We start from the raw sequence: 24,776 nt of genomic DNA on the forward strand, positions 1-24,776 counted from the left end.
CTGTTCCATGAGTCTAGGTGAGAAATGGGGGACCGGGGACTGGAGCAGTGGTGGAAAGTGTTGATATTTGGGTGTACTTTGAAGGTAGAGCCAACATTCAAATATGTTGCTAATGCAGTGTATGTGGAACATGAGGGAAGAAATTCAGGATTGAACCCTATGTTTTTGGCCTGTGCAGTGGGAGCAGTAATGATGCCATTTCCTGAAAGGGGAAGCAGGTTTTGGAGGTAGGAATCCAGGGTTCTGGTTTGGATGTGGGGACATCCCAAGTTGTCATCTTTTTCCACAATGTTGCAGGCGCATAAGCATGCCCATTACTGATAGACACTGTGTGAGGTACTTGGGAAACAGAGGTGATTCAGTGTGGTCCCTGCCTTCAGTGGCACCATGCCCACCCTGAAGAGGTGTTGAGGGAACGGATGTCACAGTGTGAAGCAAGTTGCATAAGCAGCTGTTACAAATATGGTAAGAGGGGCTGGCCCCGTGGCTGAGTGGTTAAGTTCACTCGCTCCGCTGCAGGCGGCCCAGTGTTTTGTTGGTTCAAATCCTGGGCGCAGACATGGCACTGCTCATCAAACCATGCTGAGGCAGCATCCCACATGCCACAACTAGAAGGACCCACAATGAAGAATATACAACTATGTACCGGGGGGCTTTGGGGGAAAAAGGAAAAAAATAAAAATCTTAAAAAAAATTAAAAAAAAAAACCAAAAAGCAAATATGGTAAGAGCCACTACCTTAGGTCTGTGATGTAGGAGGTTGCAGGAAATCTAGTGAGAGGAATGGAGCAGCCAACTCTCCCTGGGCAGGTTGGAGAAGGGTTCCCAAAAGGGGTTTTTCACCCGGACATTGGAGAGTCAATAGTAACCCACCAGGTGACAGAGACTGCAAAGGAAATAGCACAGTTTCTTATTGCTTATTCCAGTCGCTAGTCATGCTACCCAGGAACTTAGCATGGGGCTTGCATGTGTAAGAGCTCTGGAAATAGTTGTTGGTGAAGATCATTGATTTTTTCCAAGATATTCCTCAGGGCCAGACGGTGGAGTTAAGAAAGGCAGGAGATTTTAACAGCAGTTTCAGAAAGTCTACAAAGGCTTGAAAACACTTGCTCATCCCCATCCTGGTATGGCCTCTGAGGCCTCCATCCTATAAGGGGCTCTTCTCTTTGGGGCCAGGAATTGGCATCTTGCACTGGAGCTCCACCATCAAGGCATCTCGGGGTTCCTCTTTGTCTGTCACTGCTCCCTACACCCACACCCCTGCTTCCTCTCAACTTGCCAAGGAAAATCCTCCCTTGGCTTCACAATGGAGTTGACTAGAGAGTCCTTGGTTTTATTCATCTTGCTTTTATGATACAGTTTGAAGTGCCTTATAAAAAAAATCATTATTATCCCAGGAGTAGGACTTGGAAGAAAATAACAATCCATCAAAAGTAGAGATGGCAGGTTTTGCTTAATAGGTATTAGCACAATATTGTACCCAAACGTGTGTCTTGCCCTTGGCTCTTGGCAATGTCTTCTCTTTGCCAAGGGCCCATCCTGATAAAGCGTTATTTCTATCTCCTGTTGTTTCTGAGCTCCTGATAAAATCTTCCGTGTTCCCCCCTCCCCGAGTCCATCCCGATAAAACCTCAGTCTTCCTTTCTGCTTTCCTCCTAAGGGAAGGTTTGGATTTGTCAGGAAAGGGTGAAAAAAGGAATGATAAGGGTTTTACTTTTCTTCTTTTTTTTCCTTTGTTTCAATATAAGTACTCAGGGGAATTGGAATATGATTTTAAGTCAGTCAAACTGATAAGGGAGGTTGGCGACTGTGAAGAAAGGAAAAGAAGAGAGAGAAAAGGAGGGCAGTCCTTTAGAGGGGAGGGATGTTCGGGCAGGCTTTTGCTTGTTTTCTCTTGTTTTTAATTTGCAATTGAGCTGAGGATGATAACATTGATTTAGGTGATGTGGCAGCTTACAGGAAAGGCATGCTGTTGACGGAATCAACCACATTCACAGAAGTACTTTTCTTTTTGAAATGTGTTAGAATATTCTTTACGGCAGCTCCTCATGCTGTTGTTTGGCTCCATAGCCATTGCTGACTTTGACAGATACAAATAAAGAGCCCTACTTGTCTTTGGTAACTCTTTCCACTGATCTCCCTTCCACCCCTTCCTTTCAGTATCTCATCAGGTCTAATTGCCTTGTGAACACTATAGGCCACAGTTGGATTCTCCTGGTGCAGTGTGCCCTGTGTACAATGTGACATCCACAGAGGGTCGCGCAAAGAGTGGGAGGTTTGCATGAAGGACAGTGGCTTTGTCTGAAAGCTGGTTAACTGTAGAGGAGATGAGGTGTGTCAGAGCGCCCAGAAAATATGATGCAAATCAAGCCAGTCCTCATTGACACTAGACCTCTGGAAACACCAAAGATGAGAGCAAGGGCTTTTCCCCTGTGTTAATCCTCACTTCCATGCAGCGCAGAGGAAAAGAACTTCTGCTTGGATTTGGCATGTGCATCATTTCAGGTGCAGTGGTCAGATAAGCAGACTGACCCACCATTGCTGACATGGCACTTGAAGAACACTCTAGACTTGTAATCATGTTTTGCATTCGATTTTCCCCTTTCAGTCCCAGGGCATTCATGAGAGTACCGCCCTCCAAACAGAGGAGAATAGCTGAGTCTGAGTGCGCAATTTGGTAGTCTTCCTCCGTGCCTAGGAGGAGACGGCACCATGGTTCAACTCGGATGCAGTCCGATTAGAGACATATTCGTAATGTATGGCAGTCTTTCTTTTGGATCCTTTTCACAAGAGTCCATAACTCTTTTCCGTAGATCTGAATTTCGCTCTGAAACTCCACCCCTGAAATAAGATGATCTAGAAGCAGGATAAAGGAGCAGGAATGGATAGGCCAGGGCTTTGCTGATTTTTCTGGAGTCCTGAAACATTGCAGCCTGCCATTGACATCTTGCATCCCTCTGTACTGAACCAGACATTGTTGTCAATACTCCCCAATTTAAAAAAAAAAATCCTTTTTGGTAAATGAATATGGCCACCAAGAATGACAATTAGAGGTTGATGGCAAACATGGATTTACATATTTAGAAAAGGAGAGTTTTCAACATCCTTATTGTGATGAATGTAAAATAAAATTTAAAAACTTTGCTAAAGAATTATCCCATGTGGCTCTCTGGATGTGAACAAGCTTTTACCAAAAAGAAAAGAAAAATCAAACTTCATTGAAAATTTTCACTATAAAATATGCTTCTCCCCATCACATATGATTTGCCACTCTTGGAACATATTAGTGGAATTTTATAAGGGCTATGAATATTTCATATAAAATAACACATTTATTGCTAAGGTTAAAGAAGATCAGTGGAAAAACACTTAGGAAATCTTTCATCTTCAGTGCTGCCAAAGAGAAAATTAAGATGAAATTCTAGAATATTTCTGGATCTGATTCTACACTCAGGGGCCATGTTGATAACTGTTGATGACCCAAGTAAGGATGCTGAGTTTGTGCTTTGCAAAGAATGAAGTCATCATGTTTGTCTTGCTTTTAGACTTGGTGCCTCTACCAATGGACAAGATTATGTCCAACTGTTGCTTGCGTAGTGTATGCAACATGGCACAAGATGTGGTGGAAGGAGGAAGGCTGCTTTCTCAAGCTCAGCCGTTGAGGACCCACCAGTAAAGCTGGGTGTCTTTGAGGCTATGGAAAAAGTGATGGAAGTTAAGGAGCTAAATGGGGGCAGAGGGTGATCAAAGATGATCGGAATGTGAATTGAGGATGCTTTCATACACTGGTCAATTCTCCTGATTTGGAATGAATATCAACTCACATTTTCTGGGATGCCCTGTATTGTTACCCTCCACTGGTTGTTTTCTAAATCACTTGGTGATCTAAGAGAAGGACTTAACTTTGCTGTCAAGTCGTTCAGTTAATATAAAAAATAGAGCACCAAATGCATTATCCTTTGCCTTGTTTGTTGGCGGTTTGAATGCTACTAACAAAGTCCTTCTGTCTATACTTAAGACTCCTTGGAACATCAAAGAGAAATAAGATTGGCCAGATTTAGAAACTGAAGACTCCGTTACTCTGCTATGAGCACAGTAGTTCAAAGACCAACTGCCTCAAACTTTCAGAACTTAGGATATTTGGCAAAAAAACATTTGAAGCTTTGAAATCATTGAACCAGAAGTTTCAAGGGGCAACCACTGGTATTATTGCTCATTAGGAGACACTTAGGCACTTACAGCCAAAACCCGGCGATGGATACAGCAAATTGGTGCTAAAAATGTCGTCATTTTCTTGACTGAATGAAGCTTTTTAAGACAAGGTTCTGGAAAATAATTTCACGAGGGAAAAAAGTCAAATCGCATTTAGCCTATTATGACGAAACAAATCTAGGCTTCTTTCCCTGGCCTGGTGGTTGCAAATTCTTTTTAAAAGCTGGTAAGGAACTCTTTCTTTGCTGTCGTTCAGTCTTTGCCAGAAGATCTCCAAGGTCTTAGTTGGAACTCAAGTTTTCTTTGGTTGCCAAAGATGACTTCCAGAAAATCACTTCGGGGAATTTTTGGGTAAAACATTCGCTGTTTACCCCATCGCAAGCAAGCAGCCTTTGCGTGTCATCCCTGCCGTTTTCCTCCCCACAGCAAATCTGGTTCCACAATTCTAGAACTTGCAAAGATGGCTCCACCTGGACCTTGACTTGTACACTGCCATGAAAGAGTGACATGTGAGCTTGTGACATGGGAACAGACCCAGCCGTCACGTGGACATCCAAGGATCAAAATTTAAAAAAACATTTTAAAATGTGAGACTTTTAAGATCAAACTGACTTTTCTAAATTTTTCTAAAATGACTTTGGCTACAAATTTAATTTATTTTGCAATTTCAGAATGCATTGAAGGAGGGTGTAAGGTTTTTACGTTAAAAGGAAGCCATTGTGTTTAAAAAAGACTAACAGCATGCTTAATGAACACAGCCTAATGTGAAAGGTAAGAAATTGGAGAAATCATTGGCATGAAGTGACCTGTTGGTCGAGAGAAAGGAGCCTGGAAGTCAGGGAAGCTGGAAGGTCTGGCAGGTGGAGTAGCAGGGCCCTGCCTTGGAGAGAGCCCTCATCCTGGAAGGAGGGGGATTCACAGGAAGAAAACAGCTCCAGGCTTGGAGAAGGTGGAATACGAAGTGGCCTATGTTTTAGGAAATCAGGGAGGTCCTGGATCACATGGTGGGAGCTGTTGAAGAATGCACTTAAGAGATGTGGGCAAGGAAGCTGGGGCCCGGGGTCAGAGCAGTGCTGGGATTAAGCGTGACAAAGCTCAGACCTCCTTTGCGTCTAAGCCAGTTCCTTAAATTTGCGTCAAGAAGCAAACTGCGTGCTTGTAAATGGGGTTTATGGCGTCTCAGGCAGAGGATGGGGGAAATGCCTAAGCCGGTATTTCTCAACCTCGACTACACACATGAAATCCCATGAGGGTGGCTGCTTCTAAAAATGCTGATGAGACCCTAACTTCCAGAGATTCTGAGCTAATTTGGGTTGAGGGCTATGCACGTTGATATTTTTTAAGGTTCCCCAAGGGATTGTAATGGTAGCCGGGATTGAGAACCACTGGCCCAGGGGACCAGGGGATGAAGCAGGGGCATCAACAAGTTCAGTTGGACTTGTTTGGAGAGGGGCAAACAGAGCAATGGATCTGGAGCCAATGACTCTGGGTTCAAGACTCTCCCTTTGCCATTTGCTGCTGGGATGACATTGAACAAATTAAGTATGTGTCCATTTCTCATTTTTTTTCTTTTTTTCATTCAAATAGGGATAGTGAGAACACCCACTTCATTAAGGTATCGTATAAATCAAAATGAGATGACACACACAGCCTCCGAATAGTGGACATGTACTCAATAGGAGCTGACTAAGTTTTGGTTGAATTTGATGAAGGACCTTGAAGTAGATGGAGCTGCTTCTGTACATTATCAGACTGCAAAATGTGGTGGGAATAGGATTATCATGAAGAGCAGTATCCCCGACACCTATGAGTGAGGCCAGCAGGCGTAGGTAGAGATTGGAGTCAGGGAGACTAACCAAAGAGACCAATGTTCTAGGACAAAGGTCCATAAACTAGGCCTTGTGGGCCAAATCTGGCCCCGTACTTGTTTTCGTAATTAAAGTTTTATTGGAACACAGCCATGCCCCCATGTTGCATATTTCTGTGGCTTCTTTTGTGCTACCATGGCAGAGTTGAGTACTTGCGTCAGAGACCCCATGACCTGCAAAGTAAAACATATTTACTCTCTGGGCATTTACAGAAAAAAGTTTGAGCCCTGTCTTAGGATAAGATTAAAAGGCTTGGTTTGGGATGAAATGTTTGAAATAGAATAAGAGAAACAAGTGCTTCAAGTCTCAAGAAGGAAGAATTGGCAGGCCCTGGTGACAGATTGTACGTAGGGGGATTTTGCTAGATAAAGGTTAGGGCTGCACTGTCTTCATCATGAGTAGAATGATGCACGGGGCCAGCCTTCCTGAATTCTGGGCATGACTACAGGATTTTGGGGTTCTTGACTGGAGAGCTCTAGGTCTGTCACCCCTGGGAGGGGCTGGTATGAGCCCCTACAAGGGTGGCCTCAGGGCTGGGAGGCCCACCCAGGTCCTGGCCCTGCCTCCCATTTGCGATGGTGGATGTCCCACACAGTGCGAGGCGCCAGTACCCTGGAGGGATGCAGGGATGTTCAGGGCGCGCACATTGATTCAGATCATCACTTAGGACGTTTTAGATGGTAAATCCCTAATCTCTGTCACTGTACTGCACAGAGGTTGATTTTCAATTTGCCTTCTTTGTTAGGAACCTTAGATGTTTTGATTCTTAATTCAGAGCATTCATCTCAAGTGGATTGAGAGATTCAAATCCAATGCTAAATTCATGTTTGTTGAAAAGTTTTCAAGGGAAGAGGAAGATGTTGTCAACCAAGGTTTTGAATAATGTCTCCTTTGGCATTTTAAACTCAAAGTGGGCTGAACCGCAGATCAACACATATAGGCATTATGTGACAGAGAGATGCTCCATGTGTACAAATAGACTGTGTATATCCAAAAATAGAAACCTGGAAGGAAACGTAATAGAGAAACAAAGATAAAGGGGCTCAGAAATGAGGGACCCTATCTGCTATTGTCTTTACGTGTGTGCCTCCAGATTTAGCGGGGAGGCTGGAAAGGGGAAATCTGAGTATTGACTCTGATTAGGCCTGATGGCAGGTGACATGCACACACACGCCCATGTCCCCATTTTACATGTGGGGACACCGAGTCACAGGGAAGTTAAGTGCTTTGCCTAAGGTTATTTATTAGTAAGTGGCAAAACTATAATTAAACTCGGCTCTTTCTTATTCCAAATCTCGTGTTCTTATGACTCTACTTGATTTATTTGCTTTCCTGGTTATCTTTCCCTCGTCCCCCAGCATTCAATATTGTAATAAGGTCACTTTTTAAGTAGCTGGTAGTTTAAGATTTTTTTCTTTTTTAAGTTCTAGATGGTAGTCCTTCTCTTCATTTCTTCTTCAAACGCTTGGCAAATGTAGGTAGTGTGCCAGGCCCTGGGGATAAAGAGACCAGATATCGGGCACTGCCATTCAAAGTGGGATCTCAAGACTGTTGTTGGTCCCTGTATTAGTCAGGGTTCTCCAGAGAAACAGACTGATGAGGGGTGGGGGTGTGGGGGTGTATAAAAAGATTTATTATAAATAATTGGCTAACGTGATTATGGAGATGGTCAAATTCCAGGATCTGCAGGGTGAGTCAGCAAGCTGGAGACCCAGGGAAGCCAATGGCGTAGTTCTAATCCAAAGACTGGCAGGCTCGAGACCCAGGAAGAGCCAGCGTTTCAGTTCAAGTCCAAAGGCAGGGGGAAAAAAGCAATGTCCCAGTTTGAAGGCAGTTAGGCAGACATAATTCTCCCTTACTTGGAGGAGGATCAGCCTTTTTGTTCTATTCAGGCCTTTGACTGATTGGGTAAGGCCCACCAACATTAGGAGCAGCAATCTGCTGTACTCAGTCTCCTGAGTCAAATGTTAATCTCATCCCTAAGCACCCAGATTAATATTTAACCAAACATCTGGGCACTCCATGGCCCAGTGGAGATGATGCATAAAATGAACCATCCCAGCCCCTAAACTGTTACTGGTCTGTAACAAGATAGGTATGGAAGTTGAGAGTAGGCATTTAGAAACTTCTAGAGTAATTGGACGTGCATCAAGCATGTGATTAGGAGACTTGTCTTGATGAACAGGATATAGACCGATTTGTGAAATTCAAGTGATGAGTTGCATGTGGGGCAGGCTATGTACTAGGCATGTGTATTAGGGCCAGATTTTTATCGAGGATGGCTTGGGAGAAAAGACTCTTTCTTGACCACTGATAGTTTCAGAAATACTGGTGTGGGCGCCGTTGTTCCCATAGGCCATAAAATTCCGTGTGATGAGCTTTATAATGACGACCTGTGCACAAAGCTCGGGGAGTCTTCCTGGGAGAGACCGGAGCCCATAAGACATCACAGAGTGGTGCAGAGCACATCTGAGAGGGATGGCCTTTCCCTTCCTAACCCTCCCCTCTCCCCAACCCCTGAGGGTTAGGAGAAGCCTGAACAAAGAGGTCAGGAGCCACAGCTGAGTCCTCCAGGAAAAAAAGAAGAGGCAGGATGGATAAAAGCAGAATGAGCTGTGAACTTGGCAGAGCAGTGGCCCTGCTTGTATCCACTCTGGCCAGGTAGCATTGTCAGCTGGGTTAGAGGCTCAGGGTCCATTGGCACAACGAGGCCATCGAAAGTTAGAGCCAAGAGGGGCCTGGAGCACATCTCTACTCCCTTTCAGAAATGGAAACTGGACAAGGAAGAGGAAGGGGCCACCTGAAGATAACAGACCTTTAAAACAAACACACACACCAGCAATTACAACTCTGCTGTTTACTGAGCACTTCTTACCTGCCAGGCTCTGGCACAGCATGAGTGTTGCCTTTTCCTACGTGAGTTCCCCTTTTGCAGGCCTGGCATTTAGTATTTTGTGTGTCTTCCTTGGTGACAAATCTATAGAGGTTTAAAGTGGAGAAGACACCCGCAAGTCTTTGAGAGTTAAGTTTGGTCAAAACCATTTGGGGTCTAAAGCAAGTTGGAAATGGACCCAGGATGTTGATAGCGTTTGCCCGGCAGCAGCCCTGGAATTGTGATTGCTCAGGGATTACATAATGATGCCTTTATTTATAAGCCTCTAATCAAAGAAGTATAAACATGTAAGATGTGGGGCTTTGGGGAGAGGAGCTAGAGGAGGTGATCAGCCTCCATGGGAAGACTGCCTGCTCCTCCTCTTTGCCTTTGGATGAACTTTGACCTGCCTAAGGCTAAAGGCAAGAAGGTTCAGAGATGCCACATCGCAGAGTAAGTCAGGGTTTGTTGGCCACTTGCTTCCATATACCACTCAGAGAACAGCCCTGGATTCAGAAAATGTATAGCCTCTGACACCCGAATTTACATCATCAACCCATCTTCCCCATGATGTCCCTTACCCCGCGTTGGGAAGGGGTTGGAGGAACTAATTTATACTGAGTGCCTCCCAATGAGAGGCACAGCGCTCCGTGGTTTGTATTTCCGTGTCTTAAGCCTCCCATCACTCTTGCCAGGTTAGCATTCCTGCTCCCATGTCACAGAAGGGAAACGGAAGCTCAGAGCATTTAAGTAACGCCTCCAAAGAACAAACTTATAGGTCTCATTTGTTGCTAATTTTTGGGAGCTTTTGGGACCCTGGCGCAGGCTTCCACAGCTTCTTGGGTTCCTGCACAAATGCTCTAAAACCATTTCAGGAGAAAGAAGCCCCACTCAGCCCCAGAGCATCTGTACCTCTAACTCAGTGCGTAGATGCAGGCGCATGGCCACATGCAGTCACGGAGACCTTGTTTCCAATCCCAGTGCACCACAGCGGGAACACAGCTTAAGCTTTTAGAGTCTCAGTTTCCTCATCCATAATGGGGAGACCAATGGCCACCTGCTTGTGCCGTGATAACCTAAGACGGTGTCTGTGGGAACTACCCGGCATGTGCAGGTACACAACAGACGCGACACAATGCATAACTCTGCCGGCTGCTGGGAGCTGGATGCTCATGTTTTCCCACCCCTGCTCTGAGGGTCGATGTCTGTTGAGAAAACACAATTGCCGTTAGCTGCCTATTCTTTTTCATTTTTGGTGGAGCTAACTTGATTGTACCAAACAGAGAGACGGGTTTCAAAAGCCTGGGTCAGAGCTTGTAATTGGCCAGCTCGGTCACAGTGCAGCCCTAATCAACCTGTGATTTCACGTCCCCATGCACGCGGCCTCGGCCTTTGATCTTCTGTCCTGGGCAGTGGAATCCAGTGAGTCATATTTGCCGCATTGATAGGAGAGGACCAAGAGCTGAGGCGTTTAACCCCGAGGTGATTAAGAGTGGAAAAAAAGGAGTCATGTTTGTGAAGGCCCAGAGACACATCAAAGGCCCTGGGCAGAATGGCAGCACAGCGAGCCCCGCAGGATGGAATTCATCACATTCTTTGATCCTCAAGTTTTGTGAGTCACACACACTCTCTGGGACAGTGTGGAAGCTCAGTGTGGTCTGGTCAGGAAGGAGAAAAGCTCGAAGTCTGGAAAAAGAGGAGTGTTTTTTTGGTAGGTGGCTGAGAAGGCAATTTTCTAGAGATGGGATTTCTGCTCGGTGGTCAGCCAGTGTGCAGCTGGACCCTGGGGTTTCTGCAGTCTGGGAACAGAGCAGTGATGGCGTTAGGTGTGTCTTGTGTTGCTGGGGCTCCTCAAGGGTAAGCATGCACTGAGCGCCTACTGTATACAAGGTGGGATGCTAAGTATCCTTGGGAGATGGAATTTTTACATTAGTAACTGGTTTTTAATCCATGGCTCTCCACATATAGTCTATTATGAAACTGCATTTAAGTAGAGTGTACAGACTCAGGTGTAAGCAAGACCTGGGTACGAATTCTGACACCACTGCATTCTGGCTGTGTAACTTTGAGACACCTACATATCCTCTCTGTGTGTGATTGTTAAATGGAGTGTGGCTGGCTCTCAGTTTAATGGTAACTTGTTTTGGGAAAACTTTGATTACACTTCTACTTCCTTTTTCCTTGTTGCCCATAATTATTTCACTCCTGGCACAGACACCTGCATCCACCCTTCCAACATGTATCAGATATTATGCTGTTACCACAAAGATAAGTAAGACCCAGTCTATGTCCTTACCAAGCTCCCAATCTTCATAGGAAACATTTGGTAAAGTAATTTACCAAATACAGTATGACAGATACGTGTTTTTCTTAGCACAATGTACAAAATTCTGTTGGAATATGCTAAAGGATATTTTGCCTGCAAATTGAAGAAGGCTTCCTGTTGGAGGTAATGCTTTGGAAACAGGGTTTTGAAGGGTGAATAGGAGTTCACATAAGAAGACCTAAATAAACTTGGTCATTTTTAATATTTCTTCTTTTTATTCCTTCTCTTCCTTTTATGCTCTCTTCCACTTCCTCCTACTCATTCTCCCCTCCTTTCTCCTTTTCTTCTCCTCTCTCCCTCCTCCTGCTTTCCCTCCTCCTTTATATTCATAGTACTTTATTGATAACAACAACATCTACCTAGAAACATGCCAAGTAGGCACAAGAAGATAATGCATTTAGTTAGGAAAAATTATATTATCATTGTCTTCTCTCGACAGCATGTTTTTATCACCCTAGTAAGTCATTCTGTTCTCAACTCTGTTCCCAGTTGGATGCATTTATTTGTGACTCACTTTCCATCTGCCTTCCCTCACAAATGGGATTATGAGAGGAGCCTCCCTATGTAGGAATGGATGTCTGGGGTACGTGCAGGGGCTTGCGTGCGTTTCATTCGGGGTTAACTCTTCCCTGGTCTTTCTGCACCCTCAGATGGGAAGCCGGTGTCCCTGTCTCCGCTGGAGTCGCAGCCCCACAGCCCCCGGTACACGGCCTCCAGCCAGCGGGAGCGCGAGAGCCTGGAGGTGCGCGTGCGCGAGGTGGAGGAGGAGAACCGCGCGCTCCGCAGACAGCTCAGCCTGGCCCAGGGCCATGCGCCGGCGCATCGCCGCGGCAACCACTCCAAGACCTACTCCATGGAGGAGGGCACTGGCGACAGCGAGAACCTCCGCGCCGGCATCGTGGCGGGCAACAGCTCCGAGTGTGGGCAGCAGCCGGTCGTGGAGAAGTGCGAGGTAAAGAGCACTGGAGCCGTCCCAAGGCCCTGTGGCCCCCACCCCCTTGCGAATGCCGCCCGGAAGCACCGCCGGTGCCTGGAAAGAGCTGGCCTTCTTGCCTCGAGCCTGAGTCTGGATCTGGGGCTCGATCACTAACTTTGTGGTCTGGGCTGGCAGATTCTTTAGCTTCTGAGTCTCGGTTTTGCCATCTGAGAAATGGGGACCAGAAGGCCTACACCACAGACATGTTAAGAGGAGCAGGGGCCAGCCAGCCCAGTGGAGGAGTGGTTAAGTTCTGTGCTCTCTGCTTCTGTAGCCTGGGTTCCCCAGTTTGAATCCTGGGCCTGGACCTACACCACTCATCAAGCCATGCTATGGCGGCATCCCACGTACAAAATATGGGAAGATTGGCACAGATGTTAGCTCAGGGCCAGTCTTCCTCACACACACACACAAAAGAGCAAACTGATAGTACCTACTGCTGGTTTCTTTACCATTCATTTTGACAGGCTCAGGGTTTCTACACCCAGTTACCCGGTTGTCATCCTGGGGATCCCTGTTGCTTAGACTACGATGTGAATGATGACCTGGAGTTATGGTTCTGTTGGGCAGTCCCCTTAGGCCTCATTCTTACTTTATGAACAGCTTTTGCAATTCAGAACCAGAAACTTGGTGCTTATCTAAGGCTGTGATTTAAACGTTTGTAGCTTAATATCATTTCCTCCCTCCTTTTAGAATATGCTTGCTTTCTTAGTAATTCTTTGGACCTTTGGGAAACTTGCCCACTTCCTCTCTCTCCAGCCCCTCACCTCCCTCGTTGGTGCATCCGTGCTTCTATGTGCACTGAACACACACACACGCATGCATCCTCATCCCAGACCTGCTGCTTACAGTTCCCGTGGACAAGAGTTACAGCTTCCCTGTTGAGAGTGAGGCCTCTTGAGACACAGACAAGCCTGAGTTCATATTCCAGCGCTGGCGGTTTCTGCTGTGAGTGCTTGAGCAGGTTACTTAACCTCTCTGAACTTCAGATGTCTTGTCGGTAAATTTGAGGAAATAATACCTGTTCACAGAGTATTCGTGAGAATTAAATAAGATGACCATGCAAAGCCACAAATAGTGCCTGGGGCATAGTACGTTTTCAATTATAGGTAATTTTTTAAAATTTTTAGTTAAATATGGATATTGCCTCTTTGTTCCATTTCCTGCCCATATTCTCTGAATGTTAGACTGCAGACTCCCTGAGGAGGAAACCCTTTGCACACTGTAATACGCGGTTCACATGGATGGGATTGTTACTGATGTTGGTGACACTACACAGTCTGTCACGGAGGAATAGATGGCTCATTGCGTGAGGCAGACTCAGTTCTGTGGAAGGTCTGGGACGTGAGGAGCCCTTAGACGGGAATGGTTGGGGAGAGCCCCGGGGATGGTAGGGTTTCTCAAACCTGGGTGACGTGTGGAGAGGTGGAGAGAGGTAGACGGAGGATATCCAGTGAGGGACATACATATGAGGTGGGCAAATGTGAAGCAAAGTGTTGTCATGGCAGGAAAGAATTCAGGGCACGGACCATCGGTCAGTCGGGCGAACACAGAGAACCTGGGCGGGGAAGTGGCTGCGCTGCGTTATCATCGTTCATCCAGTCAAGAAATCACCTGATTTCTTGCAGGTTCTGTGCCCTCAGGTTATGGTCATGGGGTCGGTTTAGAGCAGATGCTGGAACCCTGCTAACTAGGTGGGAAGGCCCAGGGGGAGGAAAGTTTATCCTGGAGTGTATTTATGTTCTTAGGATTCAGGCCTCCTTAAAGAACTAAGAATCAAGGAGGTGGAAAATAGAAAAGGAAAAGAAGGGGAGACACAGGTATATCAGAGAGAGAAAATGGGAGACTTCTCATCCTGCTGGAGTCTGTCTGGCCTGTGGCTTCTTTCCCCTGCTCAGTTTTCTGAGAGAGACATCCTGTTTCTAAAGAGGGCTCTACCTCAAGTGCCTTGCAAATAGTGTGGGCAAAAGCTAAGTAGCTTTTGAAGCTGGAAGACATGAGTCTAAATCCTGGTGCACTCCTGGCCTGAGAGCCGTGTGGCACTGAGCAAGTTATATCACTTTTCTGTGTTTCAGTTTCCTCACTTGTAAATTATGGAGTAAAACCAAGTTCCTGCCTCATACTGTTTGAATGGTGACAATGAATATCACAACTTTAGGTGAACTCAGGTAGTTGTATTAGCTTTCAGTTTCACTGTGATTCATCAAAAAATCCCAAGTAACAATGGCTTTGCATCTTTTTTCTCTTTATGTTTAAAAAGTCTGGAGGCGTTTGGTGAAGGGATGTCCATGTTGGGGATGCAGACTTCCCTTATCTTTCACTCAGCTTGCTTGAGTGACATTCTAAAGGTTGTCTCCTAGTCCGTAATGACTGTCAGAGCTTCAGCCGTGTTGTCTGCATCCCACCTGGCAGGAAAGTAGCCGTATTAAGGTGGGGCATATCCCCTTCCTTTAAGAACACGTCTTAGACATTTCACAGTCGGTTCCTTTTGGAACTCATCAGCAGAACTTCATCACTGGGCTACCTTTAGCCGTCACATAGCTGCAAGGGAGCCTGGAAAAGATAGATTTTTATTAAAGGAAGCTGTGTTTTCCGCTAACACGTTGGAGTTCTGCAACTAGAGAGAAAGATGTTACTATTATAGTGAAAATTCTGTGTCACCTGGGTGTTTCCAAACTTGATTGTGCATTAGAATTACATATCAAAAATGCGAATTCATGGGACCCACCCCAGACCTACTAATTGAGAATCTCTGGGAGTAGGTCCCAATAATATGATTATCAAAAAAATCTCTCCATGGGATTCTGAGATAGCAGACACTGGAACCACTGCTTTAAGGCAACGTAACTACACGATGGGGTTCTCTTTATCTCTGTGCTCTTTGAAAGGTAAGGTAGCAATTCAGAAAACTGTAACTTAGTTTTTACTCTTTTCACATGCACCTGAGAATTAGATTTTATTTTTTTCTTCTTTCACTGTGTTTCTTGATCATGTTACTTCTTAGACTCTTAAGAAGTTATTTTTGGTAGAATTCATCTGTGATGAACCCCTGGTCCTGTTCAGAGCTTCTGTAGATGAATTTGAAAGTCTTGATCTGCTGGCATCTTATTTCAGTGTGGTCTCCTCTGGGTGCACGTTTACCTTGAGAGGCTGGCTTCATCCCCATTAGCAGTATGCTTCCTCTGTCTCCATCACATGGTGTCTTTCAAGATTTTCCTGAAAAAGCCGTAGAGGCAAACCTGAAATGTCAGTCAGTGAAGTCAAAATAGAAGCCTCCTTTCCTCGTGACACTTCACGGTTACAAGTGCTGAAGTCGCTCCTGACATGCTGTCAGAGTGCAGGGCTTCGTAACCAAGGACGTTGCCATCATCTCTTGTTGTGCTGAAACTTCTCTGAGGTATGACAAGTATTTCTGAAAACCCTTCTGTAACGATGCAAAGGCTGTCAGCTAGGATATCCGGTGATAGAAGCACCGGGCCCTTGCCAGTCCTTGTGCCCTCTTACCATTCCCTGAGTACGTGGCCTTCCCACGGCCACGCATTTATTCTTCCATGTTTCCCTTGTCAGGGCCAGGCTGCTTCAGTGAGGGCCTGGTTTCTGTGGGCCTCGGGACTTGGAGCAGGATGATTCTCTTTGATCTCCACTTGAGCCTGTGTGTGTACAGATATGTGTATTTTTCTGGCATTTCTGGTTCTGGTCTCTGCTGGAGTTAGCTGTGGTACAGGAGAAAAATCGCTGGAACTGCTCAGAGTTCCTGACCAAGAATCTTTGCTTTGCCTTCCGCTAGTCATGTGACCTTGGGCAATTCAGTTACTGTCTTAGAGTCTTTTTCATTGTTACAAAATGAGAATAATAATATGTTTTTCCCGTTGCTATTGTGAGGATGAAATGAGATAGTGGGTGGGAAACTAACTCCGTACAGATGTCACGTGTGCTTACTGTGGGTATTCAGGTTCCCTGTTGTCGCCTAATAAATCATCTAAAATGTGATGGCTTAAAACAATACCAGTCATTTTATTGGCTTTCATGGTCTCTCTGGGCCTGAGAGTCAGGAAGGGCTTACCTGAATGGTTCTGGTTTGGGGGCCCTCATACAAATAGTTGGTGGCTGGAGCTGGAACAGGGCAGGGCTGGAGCACTGGGTGCTGGCCCAGCATCTCTCTTCTTGTAGACTCAGGGCTCCTCCATTTGGTCTCTCTGCGTGGCTAGATTGGCCTTCCTCACAACATGGCGGCTCCAGGCCAGTCGGCTGCTTCCATGGCAGTTGAAAGCTTTAAGTGCAAGTATTCCAGCAAGCAAGGCAGAACAGAAGCCCTTTTTGTGACCTGGCTCTGAAATTGCATAGTGTCACTTCTGCTGATAGAGTAGTCTGTTAGTGGAAACAGTCACAAAAGCCCACCCACTCTGAAGGGGGAAGGGACACAAACCCCATCTCTCAATGGGAGGAATGTCAAAGAATTTGTGGATATACTTTAAAACTTCCACAATTGATATTGTTATGATGGAAAGTTCAGTGAATGGTGCTCTCTGATGTCAGACCACTCCTTAAAGAAGCATCTCTCTTTGCTTCTAAGCCTTGAACTTCATCTCTGCGGTGTGGCTGGCTGTCACACCACGCCATGGTCGCACCACATCTGTGACAGCCTCCTGTCTGTGGTCTCATATATCGGAGCAGGCTGGCCTTCTGCTTTGTATATCGCACTCTCTTGTAAAATTTACTTTTGAAAGCATGCCATTAAAAACAACAACAACAAAGATGCAACCTTCTCATTTTAAAGATGATGAAACTGAAAGCAGAGAAAACGAAAAGTTCTTGTCTAAGGTTGCTACAACCCAGATGACCATTCTAGCAACTCATCTCCTCATTCCTGTGTCTTCTGCCTTCTTGTCTTGGAAGAGGATAAAGGCCGTGCCAACATTTGACAGAGCAGAGGAAATTGGGCAGCTTTGAAAGCCCTCCTTTCAACAGTGGGGGAAAGACTATCCTAGTTCTCACTTGAAGGGGAGTGGGAGTGAGGGCAGGAGGAAAGAACCTGGTGCCTGGCTTTTGAGAATATTTAAGGCTCAAGGCCGTGAATGTAGAGCCTCCAGCATACTGTAAACTTTCTTAGTAATAATAATAATAAATGATAATTGCTGATACATATCTACTACTTACAGGATTCCAGGCTGTAAGCCCTTTACATGAGTCATCTCAGTGAATCTGTGCAACAACCCTATGAGTTGATGCATTTCTTACCCCTCCCCCTTTTTCTTTGAAAATTGGCCCTGAGCTAACATCTTTTGCCGCCATCTTTTTTTCCCCTTTTTTCTTCTCCCCATAGCCCCCCCACTGCATAGTTGTATATTCTAGCTGTGGGTCCTTCTGGCTCTGCTGTGTGGGACGCCACCTCAGCATGGCCTGATGAGCAGTGCTAGGTCCACGCCCAGGATCTGACCCGGCAAAACCCCGGGCCACCGAAGGGGAGCGCGTGAACTTAACCACTCGGCCACGGGCCAGCTTCTTAACCCCTTTTTATAGGTGAAGAAACTGAGGTCCTAAGAGGTGGTATTATATCCTGAAAGATGAGGAAGAGGTTGATAGGTGAGGGGAAGTACCAGGGCAGCCTAGACCAAGGGCACATTGTGGAAGCAAGAAAGCTTAGTGAGTCATTCCACTTGATCATGGCATGGGCAACATGGAAAAAGGGGCGGGGCGCTGATGGCAATGACACTCATCGTATCTGCTCTTATTTATCGTGCCGGAGTAGGTGCCAGACACTGAACTTGACATCTGTTAGCTCATGAAATCATTTTAATCCTCCTAATTTTATAGATTGGGAAGCTTAAGCTTAGTGAGGCTACCTAGTACAGATCCAGGTTGTTAAGTCTTTTCTCTTTAATTGTGGTTAAAAACAAAGTCTGTACAAGGTGAAATTTACCCTCTTAACGAAGTGTACAGCTCAGTACTGTTAAGTACATTCATGTTCTTGTGCCACGGATCTCCAGAACTTTTTCATCTTCCCAAACTGGAACTCTCTACCGGTTATACAATTCTCCAGTTCCCCCTCCCCCAGGCCCAGGCACCTACCCTTCTACTTTCTGTTTCTATTAGTTTGCTTACTTTAGATACCTCGTCAAAGTATCATACAGTATTTGTATTTTCATGACCAGCTTATTTCACTTAGCAGAACGTCCTCAAAGTTTGTCTGTGTTGTAGAAGGTGTCAGAATTTCCTTCCTTTTTAAGGCTGAATAATATTCCATTGTATGTGTGTACCACGTTTTGTTTATCCATTCATCCGACAATGGACACTCGGGTTGCTTCTGCCTCTTGGCTATCGTGGATCATGCTGCTATGAACATGGGTGTGTAGATCTCTCTCTGAGATCCTGTTTTCAGTTCTTTTGGACACCCACACGTGGGATTGCTGGATCACGTGGTAATTCTATTTTAAATTTTCCAGGAACTGCCCTACTCTTTCCCATAGTGGCTACACCATTTTACAGTCCCAGCAAGAGTGCAGAAAGGTTCTGATTTTTCCACATCCTCGCCACAGCTTGTAAATCTTAATACCTGTAAGAGTCTGCTTCCTCCACTGGAGAATCTGACTACGAACTGCTCACAAAGGACTGTGAACGTACACCCCATCTGGCCGTTTCTCACGTCCGCCTACCTCCCTCTCTTGAAGTGCCTCTGGCTTACTGTGCTGTGAAGCACAGCCTGAGATGGAGTTTCACCTGTAGACGGTCTATGAAGGCGTGTCTGTGGGGCCAGCACCTGGGGATGCTGTGGGGTTCATTGGGTGTGGCCACCCCAGGAAGGGGCTGACCTTGGAAAGGTGGCTTTCTACGGCGAGGCAATTCCTGAAAATGTGAGAGCTCAGGGCTGCCTGCCGACAGTACTCCTAGCAACCGGGGCAACACACATCTCATTGAAGGGGCCTTCGGACAGCGTGTCACAGCGTCCACCACACTTGGGTTATTGCAGTAGCTTCCTTGCTTGCTCCCCTAACCCCCATGCACACACACATACAGAGAATTTCTCTGACTGGCAGCTTGAGTGATCCTTTTCAAATATGTCACCTTATATAATATATAAAATAGAAGTCTCAACTCTGAGCCCTCCGGTGGCTTCTCTCCTCACACACGTGAAAAGCCAAGTCCTTACAAGTGCCTGTGAGCTCCAGAGGGTCTGCCCACATACCCTCTCTGGTCTCACCCCCTCGTTTTCCTCCTCGCGGCAGCCTCTTTTCCAGGCAGCTCCTCCCTGTTCCTGAAGCACACGAACCTCTGTGTATGTCAGGGTTCCTCCTACTGCCTGGAGCGCACTGCTGGATGCCTGAAGGCTCATCCCTTCACCCACTTCAGTTTTGCTCCTATGTCGCCTTCACAGTGATGGCTGCCAGACAACCCCAGTTTAAAATCTTCGCCCTACTCACCACCCACCCATATACACGCCCCTCTTTTTGCTCCGCTTAATTTTTCATCCTAGACTTAGCATGCTCTGTATTTTAATTACATATACATTTGTGTGTTTATTTTCTGTGTCTCCAAGTAGAATATCAGCTCCTCTGTAAGGGGCAAGGATTCAGTCTTATTTACTCACTGCTGTATCCCCAGCACCTACAGTTGGCACACAGTGGCACTGAATCCACATTTGTAGACTGATTGACTGGCTAACGTGTGTAGACCTTTTGGGTCAGCCACATCACCCAGAGGCCCAGTAGGTGGGGGTGTGACACGCGCCAACCATGGTGGGTCAGCATCGGGCTGTATTTAGGCAACCCTCCTGCCCCAGACACGGGTCCAGCCTATCAATTAAACTTCTGTTGACCCCCCCCCCAAATCAGTGTCACCCTTTCATATGTTTCCCATGAAACATTTGGGTTTCTCATTCCTCGGGTTTCTGTTTTCTTGATAACACGAGAAAATCAATCCTAAAGCAGGCCAGGAATGTGCGAGGTGGAGAATGCTGGATGGTTCGTTCATTCGTGGTCCATTTAGTAGACCTTGACTGTGGAGGAGGCAGTCAGGGTCGCCCTGGACGGTCGGCCGTTCCTGTCTTCACACTAGGCCCTGTAGCCCCTGAGTCTCCACTTTCCTTGCTGAGCCCCTGACGTCTTGGCTTCCATTACTGTCAGGAGACATCCACTTCTGTTTTCTATAGGGTTGAGGTAGTTTTGTCTTTTGGGTCCGTGGCTCAGTATTGAGAGCAAATAGATCAGCGGTTTCCCAAGAAGGTAGAGGTACCCTGGAGGTTTATAAGATGCTTTTAGATGTCATGTTAGCCATACTTTTTTTTTCTTTTTCTCTTTTTTTGCTGAGGAAGATTCACCCTGAGCTAACATCCATGCCAGTCTTCCTTTATTTTTTAGTATGTGGGCCACCAGCACAGCATGGCCACCAGCAGAGGGGCGTAGGTTTGTGCCTGGGAACCAGACTGTGGCCAGCAAATCGAAGTGTGCTGAACTTAACCACTAGGCCACAGGGGCTGGCCCACTGCTTTTTCTTTTTTTTAATTTTTTTTATTTTAGGAGTTGTGTTTTGTTGAGGCCAGGTAGTGTGGGTTCAGTGGCAGGACTCTAAACTCAACCATGTTCCTTGCCACCGACTGCTGAGCCCTGGCACCTTGGGCAAGTTACTTGGCCATTCTGTGTCTCACTTTCTTCATCTTGAATTTTGGAAAACAGTGGATGTTAGGAAAACTCTGTATTTAGACATTCTAAACCCCTCCTTTTATAGAGGAGTCACTGAGGATCAGAAAGGTTAAGTAACTTGCCCAGGGTCACCCAGTTGACCAGAGGCAGAGCTGGGCCATCATCCGGCTCTCTGGATTTCCGGGGCTGTGCTCTTTGTACAGTGGGAGAAGCCTGCATCCTGCCCTCTCCTCCCCTTGTCTTTCCCGTGCCCTGGAAGAGCCGTGAGTTCCAAGGCCTGGGGAGAGTGAGCGTGGCTGGAGGGTGAATGTTACCTTTAGTTGTTTTATACAAATGAAGGGGAAGTGGTGTTCTCCATTGGAGACGGATTGGAAGTAGATTCTGTGAACATCCCTCACGCTCTCTCAACATAGTCACAGCTAACATCCATTGAGTTTTGACCAGAGACACTCCTCAAAGCGCTTAGATAGAACAGTGTTTCTCTAAGTGTGGTTCCTGGACCAGCGTCAGCATCACTTGGATGCAGGCAGTCCGCAGGCCCCCGCACCAGATGTCCTGAATCAGACGCCCTGGGGGAGGGCCCAGCCCTCTGTTTGAACCAGCCCTCCTGGGATTCTGCTGCATGTCTGAGTTTGGGAGCCACCTTGTCCTCAGCAGCCCTTGAGCGTGAGTAGTAGTATGTCCCTGTTTTACAGATGAGGAGGTTCAAGTGGGGAGATGCTTCTCCTTAGGAGGTTTATGCCTTCAGTAAGCATGAATAAGCATCAGTTCATTAGGTGCACCTTGTTGCGCTCACTTGTCTGATCTTCCCAGCCCCAGAGCACCCATATTTATCTCCATTTTACAGACGAGCCAGTGGGGCTCAGGGATGTTAAGTAACTGATCCAAGGTCACACAGCGACTTAGCTTTGAAGTTGCAGCTCAAACCCAGGTTTCTTCACTCTTGTCAGTTTTCCCCACTAACCTGCCTCTGTCTCTGCCCCCAGCTGTGTGTTTCTCCCAGGCTGCCAGGGTAGCATCTGTCCCCTGGGAGGCCCTGCCTCCTCTACCCCTGCCCCCTGTCCCCAACACAGGAGTCTGCAGCTGCAGTCCAGAATCTGGGCTGAGCCTGACTTGTCACAGCACATCAGATGCCCGTGTTTGAATCCGTTGTTCCTCTCTCGGGCGGTCTCCCTGATATGAGATACTTTCACTAAATTGTGCCCCCAGGCAGAATGCCCTGAAGGGAACACCATGCCTTCTGGGTCGGGTCGCTGCTAATGGCATTGTTTCGGGGAGCGGGGCTGGGCTGAGTGTTGATTATTTCTGCCAGGGCCACCGCTTGCCTGTCGTCCCTTAGTTTGGTCTGAATTTCTTTTGGGACCCTGATACTTTTTTCCCTACATCCATATATGAGAAAATAACCCTATGGGGATTTTTCCTGGGTTGGAGGAAGGGTGCAGAACATGGAGAACTTTCTTTTTCCGGATTCTCGTGAGGACTGACGAGCACAGAGTTACAAATCCCAGCTGGTCCTGAATGTCAGGCGTGACGCCCTGGTCCAGTCCTTAAAATGCCCTCGCCTTCCGGTCACTCTGCCTGCATCCTCTTGGTCTCAGTGATGTGGACTGCTCTGGGTTACAAGGACACTGAGCCTGCCATCAGAGGAGACTTCTGAGTCTCCGAGGGGTTGTCTGCTTTGCTGTCTTTCTCCCTCTTCACTCGACCCCAGCGGGCGAGGACTGGTTTACCCTTCTGTCGTCTGAGCCCAGCACAGTGCCTAGCACATCGGAGACTCCAAAAACACTCATGTCGTGCCCGAGTCCTTCCTGCAGGTCCTGAAAGTGCAGTCACTTCCTCGACCTCAGTGTGCCAGGAATGAAGGCCAGGCGACAGCTGTGGCGCCCTCTTACCTCTGTCTTCAGGCATGGCTTGCTGACATGCCAGGTGTTCTGAGCACCATACTCAGGACCAAGGGGCTGAGCGGGAAGCCTTCCTGGCTTCCTTAGAACCTTGCGGTCCATGTGTCTGAGAACTTGGTCGATCTCGGTAAAATTTATAAATAACAGTTTGGATATTCTCGAGTCTGTGACAGTGGTGCCCTCCTGCCTTGTGTCACGTTAGGGGTCAGCAATGTATCTGTGAATGCTTCAGAGTCTTCACTGCCTCCTTTCCAGCCGCCAAGACAAATGGAGGTTGAGGAAGGGTCATCGGAGTTGGTCAGATCCTGGGAGGAAACAGATGGCACATTCGAAAGGCGTGGGCAGGGTTAAGGGGAACGGATGAGGGTGGTGAAGCTTCTAGGAAGAGTCTCTGCAACCCCTGGGCCTGAAGGAGTGGGAGGCGGGAGGCCTTATGGAAACCCAGCAAGAATGGGAAGTGTGGGAGAGGGATTCTGACGGGAGTGGGGGAAATTGACCTCTCCTTCCTCATGCCCTCGGGACTCCTGCTGGGGCCTCCCATTGACCGAACTCAACCAGAAACCAGAGGCCGTAGGAGCCCAGTTAATTTGGTCTATAAAGGTCAGGCTCTTGGGGCACAGAGCAAGTTGGAGAAGGGTGGAGAGTGAGACTGGAGAAGCAGATAAGAACGTCATCCCCCCTCCATCCAGTCTTTGTCACCAATAAAGGCAGGTATGGCATCTCTGAAGTATGGGGAGGAAGGCTTTGTTCATGACCAGGCCAGTCAGTGATCTGATGTCACAGAATCTGATATTCAGACTCTTCCCTTTGATGGAAGGAATATGCAAGTAGCTGTGGCCATCTTAAGCCACGGCACAGTGAGAAACTTGAAAACCTGGACTTCACAGCCTCAAAACTGAAAGTTATCATGGTGAGGCCATTTTTGTGACTCTCCTCTTCAAGGAACATTCACCCCTATTCCCTACTCTCCCCATGCCTACCCCAACCCCACCCTACTCTTCGATTCTGCACCTTCAAGATTTGGACCACCCGAAACTCTTCCAAGAGCATATTCTTTTTTTTTTTTTTAAAGATTTTATTTTTTCCTTTTTCTCCCCAAAGCCCCCCGGTACATAGTTGTGTATTCTTCGTTGTGGGTCCTTCTAGTTGTGGCATGTGGGACGCTGCCTCAGCGTGGTTCGATGAGCAGTGCCATGTCCGCGCCCAGGATTCGAACCGACGAAACACTGGGCCGCCTGCAGCGGAGCGCGCGAACTTAACCACTCGGCCACGGGGCCAGCCCCCCAAGAGCATATTCTTGACCCTCGGATTTGCTGCTCTCATGGGCATCATTTTCTCTTCATTTCTTCATGCTTTACACAGTGACAGTTGCATCTGAATTATAGTCTTTTATCCTGAGTCTTTTGGACATGTTATCCAGAGATAAGCGATGGAGTCTTCGTTTTACAGGTGGAGAAATTAAAATATGCATAAATTAGACCGAGAAGAGGTAGCATTAGTACCCTGAGGATCCGAGCTTTCCCACACCCTGCTGTCTTCTTCGTAAAAACAGGATTCTGTCACAGCAGCTCTCTTGACCTTTGGGGCAGGATCATTCTTTGTTGGGGGACTGCCGAGTGCATTGTGGGATATGGAGCAGCATCCCTGGCCTCTCCCCATCAGATGTCAGTAGCCCTGCCCATCCCCAGGAGTTGACAACCGGAAATGACTCCAGAGGTTGTCAAATGTTCTAGGCGGGGATAAGGGAGTAACTTACCCTCTGTAGAGAACCACTGCCTTGTAGCAGAGTATTTTAAGATCCTGGGCATCAGAGATTGTGAGTTAATTGGTCTGAGGTGGGGCTGGGGTACAGCACGCTTTTTGAAAATCTTTTGGGTGTTTCTCATGCCTCACCAGGGTTAAGAATCTCGGCTCCAGAATCTGAATCCCTCTCTCTAAGCCTGAGTTTTCTCAGCTACGATACTGAGATAGTGACATTATACCTGT

General features: G+C 46.9%; 1 protein-coding gene across 11 annotated transcripts in view; it reads left to right on the forward strand.

Moving 5' to 3' along the window:
* The window catches only part of LARGE1 (LARGE xylosyl- and glucuronyltransferase 1), a 539,997-nt gene that overhangs the window by 228,322 nt on the left and 286,899 nt on the right, over positions 1-24,776 (forward strand). For all 11 annotated transcript variants that reach the window (XM_070506993.1, XM_070506995.1, XM_044780870.2 and 8 more), the window contains one exon: positions 11,928-12,229. In XM_070506993.1, the coding sequence (XP_070363094.1) occupies positions 11,928-12,229 (302 nt within the window). The remainder of the gene's footprint in view (positions 1-11,927; positions 12,230-24,776) is intronic.

Source organism: Equus asinus, chromosome 4 (genome assembly GCF_041296235.1).
Source record: "Equus asinus isolate D_3611 breed Donkey chromosome 4, EquAss-T2T_v2, whole genome shotgun sequence".
Taxonomy (NCBI): Eukaryota; Metazoa; Chordata; class Mammalia; order Perissodactyla; family Equidae; genus Equus; species Equus asinus.